This window comes from Scardinius erythrophthalmus (genome assembly GCF_964197995.2).
Source record: "Scardinius erythrophthalmus genome assembly, chromosome: 9".
Taxonomy (NCBI): Eukaryota; Metazoa; Chordata; class Actinopteri; order Cypriniformes; family Leuciscidae; genus Scardinius; species Scardinius erythrophthalmus.
Genome location: NC_138229.1, coordinates 33100270 through 33111225, shown reverse-complemented (window position 1 = coordinate 33111225; position 10956 = coordinate 33100270). Strand labels below are relative to the sequence as shown.

Here is a 10956-nt window from a genome sequence, read left to right as displayed (position 1 = left end):
TATGTGTACAAAGAGAATTGCAATGCTGACAAAACTTTTTTTAAATAAAAGTTGCTGATAACTTCTGGATTTGAAATACAAATAATGAGTATGTTTTTGTGGTACAGCCGTGGATCAGTTACGCACTGTAAATGCAGCATATGTGAAAGCACTATAGCGCATGCTGCTCCTGCACCGCATACGCACTGCAACACGCACCTCATACTCACTGCACACGGAGTATGTGTGAAACGGGCGTAACTGTTACAACCTTTAGAAATGCTGAAAAAAAAATGTTAAGAAAATATGCTATTTGCACAGTGTAGATAGATAGCATCTAATTTATTTTTACACAGTGCAAATAGCTGCTGCTTTTTATTTTTTGCTTGTTTGTTTACAGTAAATCTGCATATATTTCTCACTTTGTGGGAAATAATCCCTTTCTTGCAACAAACAAACTTTCCTCACCACTGTTACATAATCATTGTAGAACAAAAAGTACTGTAAAAAGTGTCATGAAAACTGCATGCAAATGTATGTAACAGTAATAGTGTGTGTGTGTGTGTGTGTGTGTGGGGGGGGGGGTGTACAGTTAACTTAAGTAAATATTTTCTAGATAATATCTTCATAATTTCTTTGCATTTTAATAAAATGACAATATAGAAGTAAATTTAATTTTGAAAGCTGGTCTCTACAATTGAGGTTTTGTACATGGATACATTAGCTGCTGATATATATATTCTAGGAAGGTTCCTCGCATGGGGATCATCATAATCTAAGCATCTAGTTTATTAGGGCCCTAGCACAGATGGTGCAAACTCAATTTTTCTGCTTCCGCATCAGTGTATTAAGTCATTTTCCTGGAATATCTGAATGCAAACAAAGACAGTTTCTCCTCTAATATCAGTAGAAGGCCTCATTCTCATAAAAGATTCTTTAACGCAACATTTGTGAAAACACAGAGGTTTGTTACTAAAGTAAAACCATGACAAATGGCAATAATGGTACTTTTGTTTGTTGACGTGGTTTAGAGAGTCAGGACTGTCTGAGATGAGACCACTTGAGATGCTTGACTTTTTCTACTGTGCTTTAAAGCAGAAAAGCTTCAGTAGAACTCAATCAGGTCCCACAGATTTTGTGATCTGGAACAACTTTCTATGAGTTTTCTTTTCCCTGTGTGGTCAAAGGGTTGTGTGAAGTACTGACCTGCACGCTCTCCTTTAAGCGTGTCCCACACGTTGCAGTTGAAGTCATCGTAGCCAGCGAGCAGCAGACGGCCACTCTTGGAGAAGGCCACGGAGGTGATGCCGCAGATAATGTTGTCATGCGAGTACATCATGAGTTCCTGGTCCGCACGAAGGTCAAACAAACGACAAGTCGCGTCGTCCGAACCCGTGGTGAACGCATTACCATTTGGAAAGAACTGAAAAAAACGAGCACAATTAAAACTGGATGATATGAACATTTGCACAATTTTGAACAAGTATTATGAAAGCGTTGCACAGGCTCAATAAGAAGTAAACCAGCATCAGACATTGCTGAGGACTTTTCCTCTTTGACACTCACACAGACAGCATTTATATCAGACACGTGTCCAGTGAAAGACTGTCTGCACATCCCGTCTCGGATGTCCCACAGTTTGGAGGAGGCATCGCAGGCACCGGACACAAAGGTCTTTGAGTCAGGGCTGAGGGACAGGCTCATCACGTCCCCACTGTGCCCGGTGAACGTGGTGGTCTGCTGGCCCGTCTCAATGTCCCAGAGAGCACTGCAGAGAGGAAGGACAGCTGGTTCACATTCAGTACAAGATCAAACAGACCTTGACAAAAGGGTTTTCAACTCTTTATTTTAGCAGTATCAACTCTTTTTTCAAAGCTCAACAATAACGAGGGCACAGGGTAGGGCTGGGCGATTCGGACCAATCTGTCATATATTTTTCAGCTTAATGACGATATACGTTATACATCTGGGTACTTCTACGAAGAGGGCTAAATGTTCAGTTTTGTTTTGGGTAAATGAAGCTTTGTTTCAGGGCAGAAGACTTCAGGCTGTGAAGGTTTCGTGGCTGGGTTTGCAAAGTTTAACTCTCTTCGAACTGCAGTTTATGGTGCTGTCGCAAATGCTGGGATTTGAAGTACGTCTGCTTTTGGATGCAACGTGTTTATGACATTCTCTACAGATGAAATGGGCTTGCTGCTCATCAGACCTTTTAAATCAGAATAATCTCCAAGTAAATCAACTAAGGCCACAACTAATGATTATTTTCAGAATTGATTAATCGATTTCTTTTATCGAGGAAAAAAAAAAAAAAAGTGTTCCACCACCACACACTGCACAATGTTTTCCTCCAAACAATGTGCAAATTGAAGGCTACGAAAACAAATAAAGTGAATGTATCCATGTAGGCTATGCTATATATTTATGTGCAAAATTATATTCTAAAGCAAAAAAAAAGCAGAAGTTAAATTCACTAAACTAGATTTAAGAATAAAAACAAACACAGCCTAAAACATTAACACGCATTCACTCATTTTAACTGTAGTTACATTACATTTGATTTGCCTCATTATGATATGATAAATATACAATTACTTGTGCCACATGAAGATTTTAACATTTGTACATTTGGTGTGCTGTCAATACAGAGAACAACGACAAAAATCGGTGTTGCCTAGTCTATTTTTAAAATTTGCACCCTGTTGACTTCAATGGGGCAAGTACTAAACCTGCTTTTAGCCTCTTAACATCCTTGATGTGTCATTACAAGTGCACAGAAAATGTGAGTGATTCCTTCTGAGTGAACACGAGTGAATCTGACTGCAGTAGATGTGAAAGATATGTATAAAAATGATGTTATTTAAGCCAGCGCAAATACCTGTGTTTACATCCTGTTTCCGGTTGAAGTCCAAAGTAGTCGATTGCCGAGTTCACGCGCATAGGTTTAGTTACCTATGATCACGCGCGTGAACTCGGCAATCGATTACTTTGGACTTCAACCGAAAACAGGATGTAAACACAGGTATTTGCGCTGGCTTAAATAACATCATTTTTATACATATCTTTCACATCTACTGCAGTCAGATTCACTCGTGTTCACTCAGAAGGAATCACTCACATTGGCTGTGCACTTGTAATGACACATCAAGGATGTTAAGAGGCTAAAAGCAGGTTTAGTACTTGCCCCATTGAAGTCAACAGGGTGCAAATTTTAAAAATAGAATAACTCGGTGTAGGCAACACCGATTTTTGTCGTTGTTCTCTGTATTGACAGCACTCCAAATGTACAAAAAAATTAGCTCAATGTTAAAATTGACCGGAGTTCTCCTTTAAAGGTCCCGTTCTACGTGATCCCATGTTTCAAACTTTAGTTAGTGTGTAATGTTGTTGTTAGAGTATAAATAATATCTGTAAAATTATAAAGCTCAAAGTTCAATGCCAAGCGAGATATTTTATTTAACAGAAGTTGACTACATAAAACGGCTCGTTTGGACTACACCCCTCTACTTCCTTCTTTAGTGACATCACCAGAACCGTGTTTAGACTAACCTCCACCCACAGGAATGCTCCCTCAACTCTACTGGCTACTTGCGCACTTCTTATAACTTAGGCTACTGTGTTTACTCAGCTCTTACGGTGATTTTCTGAAGTAAAACTGACGCTTCATCTTTTGTGTGATGTACAATAAACTTTATTAAACTCATCAGTACATGTTTGATCATCATTCGGACCTGGTCCGAAACAGCAGACTTGTAGGCTGTTAATAAATAATGGATACATACAAGCAGATGACAAATACGTTATAATAACCTTAATTAAACTGCTAAACCATACCTGTTTCATCTCTATACAGCACTCTGACTCTGTAGGCATTATTGTCCGACTCGAAATGAACGCCGTTACTGAGAGTTTCTGATATTATCATCATTCCGTGAGATGAATTTGTCCTGACAGACTGAGCGCGAGCTCATGAAGCTCCGCCCCCTGTGCCGTCCAGCAGCAGCTCATTTGCATTTAAAGGGCACATACTGAAACAGCTCGTTTTTCTGAGCCCCAAAAAATGTCAATTTAAACATGCTGTAAAAAATGATCTGTTGGGTATTTTGAGCTCAAACTTCACATACACACTCTGGGGACATCAGAGACTTATTTTACATCTTGTGAAAAGGGGCATATAACGGGACCTTTAACATGAACGTATTAATTATTATTGCGCTCCTTGTCATATAAATAAATAAATAAATAAATAAATAAATAAATATATATACACCGGTAATAAAATAGCTATTTTAACAGTACTACTAAACACTGAGAAACAGTTCCTGCCCTTAGACCAAATTAATTTGTTTCAGTTTACTTACAAATCAGCGTCATTCAAACAATTATCACACAATGTCATGAAAAATGCCCATCTGTGAAATTTTTCAATTATTATTCATTGCCTCTAGCTCAGCGATACAACATGTGATAAATGTAATGTATTCATGATAGAATAAAATATGTTGTTGAGGGTAAATAATCTATTAAAATGGTCATTCAAAGCTGTGATGGACTCACCATGTAGTATCTCCAGAACTGGTGACAATCTGACTATCGTCCAAAAAGCGACAACATGACAAATAACCTGGTGTGGAAAAAAAAAACCAAAAGCTTCATCCCACTGCATGACAGATATAGCGATTAATGATGCTAATCTTGCTGTTGACAAGATTCACCTGTGTGTCCAGGCAGTTCTCTGGTGACTCTGACGTTGCCCTCACGGGTTTTAAGGCTGTAGATTGAGCAGATGTTGTCCAGGCCTCCACAGGCTACATAATTCCCTGAGGGAGCGTAGGCGCAGGTCATCACCCATGATGACCTTAATGGAATGGCATGCATCTGGAAAGAATCACAAAATAAAGTTGCTATTCCCTTTTGTTATACAGAATGAGACCAATGCAGAATCTGGAACAGCATACTACTCTTGCTCTTTCTGCCATGTAACGATATGGTAAAAATAGTAATGCTAGTAGATGATTCTGAATTCAGGACAAGAGTTAGGATGTTCCACAGGTTTGAAGCAGCAAGAGGCTAAGCTGGATATATATGCACATCCTATTTTAACTGCGTACATACAGTATGCTCAGGTAAAGATACATATGCTGTATAGCAAATCTGGGCTGCATGATTGTTTATATCATTGCAAAAATATAACTTGTATTATCGCACAGCTTATGCATACAGAACACTAAAATAAAGCGATATATATATATATATATATATATATATATATATATATATATATATATATATATATATATATATATATATATATATATACAGTATATAAGCTAATTTCATCAGCCTGATTTTTTTTTTCATCGCAAAATGTAAACTGTATTATCACCCAGCAACCTAATCTGTGAAATGCATTTTCTGTAAAGCTGCTTTGAAACAATGTGTACTGTGAAAAGAGCAATATAAACCCATTTGACTTGAATAAGTATATGACAGAACATTATTTTTGTGCAGACCCTTCCATGTTGATGGCTTTTGTAGTTAATATTGTTAAACACAAAAAAGATACAGCTGATTTTAATTTTAACTTTGACTTTAGAGTTGATTATCCTTGAAAATGAAAGTATCAATTACAAAGGAAGATCTCATTCAAACATCCTTTAACAACTGTGCTTTTTATATCTATATTCACTTGTTGGGCTGAACAAACCTTGTTTGTGGTGTAGCTGTCCCAAATGATGAGTTTGCCATCTTGTGAGGCACTAACTAGTAACCTTAATGTTTAAAAAAGAAAACACACACAGAAAAAGGGTTAAAGAGTAAACCGCTGTTGATAATCCAAAATGTCACAGATTAATAATTCAACAAGGAGAATATGTGGGAAATGATTGCAGCTTATAACATTAATACACATCATGGCATTTAAATGCGTGTGATAATATTCTTTAAATGACAAAACACAATGCAGGCAACTATGGATACAAACTCCGTCCCCCTAACAATCATGTCTCCTCCCTAAAGCACTAGAACGGATGGAGAAAAGGTGAACGATAGAGGGAGGAAAAGAGAGACAGGAGCAGAAGGCAGCCTACATAATCCCAGAACACCCCTGGGTTGAGAGAGGCCTGCTGTATTATTCATTGAGTGTACACTGACAGAGCTGCAGGGTTCCTCTGAGAGAGCCCATCCTCCAGCCCCCTCAATCTCTCTCTGTCAACTGACCTGGAATCAGTGGCCCAGTGCATGGCATAGATTTTGGCTAAATGGCCTCGGAGGGTCCGCCTTGTTCTCATCTGGATCCTTCCGACTGAATCCAGACCAGCTGTAATCTAAACACACAAAAGAAATCTTCATTTACAGTGACACTACAAAGCAAGCAGACGACATTTCAGAGTTATAGTGATCATCTAAAATTAACAGCACTGACTGAAGTGAAGACAAGCAGAAATTATGACATCATAAATCACAAAAAAAGCCCGGGCATGGGTTGGACGTTTAAATTTTGATGGAGGACTTGGCATGTACGAGGATGTTTAATATTTCAGTGCACTTAAGAGCGTGTTCAGCATGTACGTCAGTGGCTATTTTGCATGTCTGTGCTGAGCTCGGAGAACAGGAGAGTGGGAACCTCCGCAGATGAGCGGGGTTACACCAGTGCCACTGTTATGATGGAGGGGGACCCAGCAGAGCTGCTTACCTGGGACAGGCTGGAGTCGCTGCAGGCTTTCCTGGCATCCTGCAATGAGAACAGCAGCATGTCAGAGAGAACAGGGCTGAGGAAACGCATATAGAAGAACATCTGTGCGCTGGCACTCGGGTCCACACCAAGCTCGTATTCAACGTTTCAAAAAGAACCAAAATTCTAGTAACCAAAGCTGATATATACTGTGCAAAGCAGGGCAACCAGTATAAGAGGTGGGGTACAGATGTATACATAATTTAACAAAATACTTCCTTCAACAATGAGGAAACAGGACATTAATATTAATCTTCTTTTATAATATATTTTTAAAGAGGTTAAGCATATATTTTTTTTATAGCAGTGGGCAACACCTAGCTATAAATAAAATGTGTGTCTCATGCTTGAAATCAGTCAATACAACTAAAATTACTACTAAACAGTACCATATTTAAATGTGTTGTTATTCTTAAGAATGTATTTTGGCAGTTATGCAATTATGTATTATAGATCTTACAGCTGTAAGAGTTTAAGAATATAAAAAAATGGTTCACAGTCCAAAAGAGGTTGAGAACCCTTGATTTGGATGGTTTCTCAAAAGATAGTTGAATCCGTCACAAGGGAGAGCTTCCACTTGAGTACATCAGCTATACAGGCACCATTATCAGTGGCCATTGCAGATCAATTAATTAATCTGAAAAAAATAAATCAGCACTCCCGCCTTACTTGTACACCACCGTTCTGAAGTTTGGGGTTGGTAAAAAATGTGTGTTAAAAAAAAAAAAAGTCTCTTCTGCTCACCAAGGCTGCATTTATTTGGTCAAAAACGCAGTAAAAACAATAATACTGTTAAACATTATTACAATTTAAAGTGTTTTCCATATTATTATATCAGAAAATGTAGGCCTAATTTATTCCTGTGATGCAAAGCTGAATTCTCAGCAGCCATTACTCCAGTCTTCAGTGTCTTATGATCCTTATGATCTAATATGTGGTTTATTTTTGTGGAAACTGTGATAAATTTTTGTTCAGGATTCTTTAATGAATAGAAAGTTTAAGAGAACAGCATTTATTTGAAATGTAATTCTTTGTAACCATGTAAAAGTTGTTGCCAACTATAATCAATTTAATGCATCCTTAATGCAAAAAAAAAAAAAAAAAAAAAAGGTTGACCCCAAACCAGTGTATGTACTAATGTGTATGTTGTTGTTGTGTAAAGAAGTGTCGATTAGGGATAGGCGTTTCCCAGAAGTATCATAAGAAACCATTGATGCTTTTGGGGAAATGCAGCCCAAAACAATGCTTATCAGAGGACAGAAAAATCTTTGCGGTATTTCACAATAAACAAATTAAAATTTAAGCAGACATAGTTTGTGCAATTACATTTATTTAAATTGAATGTTAAAAGTTCATATTGATCATGTTCTATTCTTTAACTAATGTTAATATAAATCATACACTGAAGGGTTGCATTTTATGGGCGCAACAGCCTGTAAATGAACCATGGTTTTACTACAGTGGCCATAGCTCAACTATAGTATGTGAAGATTTTCATGGTTACCACAACAGTAAACATATTTTAACCATATGTAAACAAAAATATATTCTAGTAAATTGCAATTAAGGTGTATTGAATGTTAAAATGACTTTCAAAAATATTTATGTTAAGTGGGTATCATAAACTATTTTACTCCAAATAATTTAATAAACGTAATAAATAAGTTCAGTTTAGAGGTATTGTTATCGACCATACTGGCCTTTTAAAGTATTGGTATCGAAAAACAAAATAAGTGGTATCACCCATCCCTAGTGTTGACATGATCCTAGAAGCCATCCTTTGATCTGATTGGCTGAGCAGAAAAGTTATGGGATCTTACTCTGATCTGATTGGCTGAGCAGAAAGTTATGGGATCTCACGCTGATCTGATTGGCTGAGCAGAAAGTTATGGGATCTTACGCTGATCTGATTGGCTGAGCAGAAAGTTATGGAATCTTAGTCTGATCTGATTGGCTGAGCAGAAAGTTATGGGATCTTACTCTGATCTGATTGGCTGAGCAGAAAGTTATGGGATCTTACTCTGATCTGATTGCGCAGCTGCTCGGCCTCTTGCCGCAACTGCTCCAGCTCACTCATGGTCCTCCAGGTGTTTCACTCCCTTCCCAGCGTTGATAATACTGAAAACACACAAACATAAAGTCACATTAAGTAGTCAATAAAGGAAGTAAAACAGAGCACTCATGCTGGATCAATAATTCAAGCCACTCACGCAAACAATATTCATTAGAAAGTCATGTCAGGAGGTCACACAAGACAGTAAGATGGAGCCTTTGCATACAATTTGTGGTGAACACAGAAAGTGGTCCATCAATGTTTTCACTATACTGAATAGAACTAGCGGTTGAATCATATAATGGGACCAAACCCTCCAGCTTTAGCACTGCAAACTGAAGAGCTGGGCACGCTGCGCTCCTTTGTTTAATGAGGGGCAACACTGCTTGGCACTGCCTACTAGTTCATTTCCCTAAAGATATAGCTAACGTCAGCTCAAAAAATGACAGCTAATCAAGTTCTTTTAAACATTAAGAGGTTATATACAGTATGATACTCAACGGCCAGGGAAACAAAACGACACTCATTCAAAGGCCATTTGTAAAATATATCAAATATTTGTACATTTTTCATCTTGAAAAAAGTAAATCCAGCTAGTTCAGGCATATGAAATCCATTTTAATATATACATCCAGGCGTTTATAATCCTTAATCCAGATGTGCTAATCTCCCGTTTAACCTGTGGCACAAAGCCTGTTAAAGCTTGTCGCGATAAACTCGAAAAAAGCAGTTGTAAATTAAATATCCACACAGGGACAAAAATGTAGGCTAACTGTTAAATTTGTATTGGTCACCGTGTTTAATGCGATAACACATAGTGTGTAATACTGATGTTCACGTAGATTCCACATTATTTGAAGTTAGCCAACTGTTTTGACAACAAATAATAGTAATATTACAAATGATAAAAAAAAACTAGGCCTACTTTTAGAATAAAGATTCAACACACAAACTCAATTCTTTCTAGCCAGATTATTTAAGAGCTGAGCATAACTTCTATTTTCAACACTTTTTCAGACTTTGCCATTTAAGGTTTGGACATTATAATCTTAAAATGCCCAACCTTATCTACAGCTTTCAGTCTTATTGCAGTCTAACAGCAAACGCTGAGTAACTGAATATGACTTTGAATATGGTTTGACACAATATGGGAACACCCCTAGAGATTGTTCAGGACTACCCTGAGGTGAAATCTCTACATTTCAGCATAAGTTTTTTTTTTTTTTTTTTTAGGGAAGCACAGTAGCATGATTGCAAGCAATGTTGCTAAAAACAGGAAGACTGCTTGTCCCAACCCTAGCAGCCAAATTACAGGAAAAGCAATGATCTGTGTGCATTTTAAACAACCAGCTTTCCATCATAAGATACTGTACACATTAACTGACAACATTATACTATGAAATATTAATAACACACAAAAAGCTCAGGTTGATTTAAATAATGGAGCATCTTCTCAAGAGAGGGGGAAAAAAAGTAAATCCAGCTAGTTCGGGCATATGAAATCCATTTTAATCCTAAATTTAATATGTAACGTTAAATCTGGGGATTTTTAATCCTTAATCCAGATGTGCTAATCTCCCATTTAACCTGTGACACTAAAAGCTCGTTAAAACTGGTCGCGATAAACTCGAAACACGCAGTTGTAAATTAAATATCCACACAGTGACGAAATTTTAATTGTTAAATTTGTATTGGTCACCGGGTTTAATGCGATAAAACGTAACTGTTAGTGTAATACTGGTGTTCACGTAACGTAACGTTGCATTTCATATTAATCGAAGCTAGCCAACTGTTTTGACAACAAATTCAATACCACATGTTGCACGAGGCAGATACCTCTATATAACCCCCTATTTATGCGACAAAAGGTATAAAAGACCCTTTCTCTGCGGAGTTGTCATCCGCAAAGTTAATCACAGAGTTATTATGATTTGGTTAGTTTGGTTAGCACGGTGGCTAGCGAGCGGTGACTGTATCATGTCAGTTACTCCAGACTACCACACAAACACTGACACATTACCTGATTTAAAAACACTACAAAATCCTCCTGCCGCGTGTAAGGGTTAGCAGACTTGATTTCTTTTTCAAAATGTTAACGCGGTCATTTCGTTAACATCCAAAACAAGGCATCGGGCGCCAAATTTACTAGATTCAAGGCAATTCACACAGCGATTACCACACCCATACTGATATT

The 10956-nt window shown here is 37.6% G+C and overlaps 1 protein-coding gene across 1 annotated transcript in view; it reads right to left on the bottom strand.

Annotated features, from left to right (window-relative positions):
- The window catches only part of gnb4a (guanine nucleotide binding protein (G protein), beta polypeptide 4a), a 16438-nt gene extending 5482 nt beyond the window's left edge, over nucleotides 1–10956 (bottom strand). The window contains exons 1-9 of the mRNA XM_081373528.1: nucleotides 10783–10956; nucleotides 8730–8827; nucleotides 6671–6709; nucleotides 6196–6302; nucleotides 5684–5747; nucleotides 4692–4854; nucleotides 4534–4600; nucleotides 1546–1747; nucleotides 1186–1402 (exon numbers count right to left, since the gene is read on the bottom strand). Of these exons, the coding sequence (XP_081229654.1) occupies nucleotides 1186–1402; nucleotides 1546–1747; nucleotides 4534–4600; nucleotides 4692–4854; nucleotides 5684–5747; nucleotides 6196–6302; nucleotides 6671–6709; nucleotides 8730–8786 (916 nt within the window). The 5' untranslated portion in view covers nucleotides 8787–8827; nucleotides 10783–10956. The remainder of the gene's footprint in view (nucleotides 1–1185; nucleotides 1403–1545; nucleotides 1748–4533; nucleotides 4601–4691; nucleotides 4855–5683; nucleotides 5748–6195; nucleotides 6303–6670; nucleotides 6710–8729; nucleotides 8828–10782) is intronic.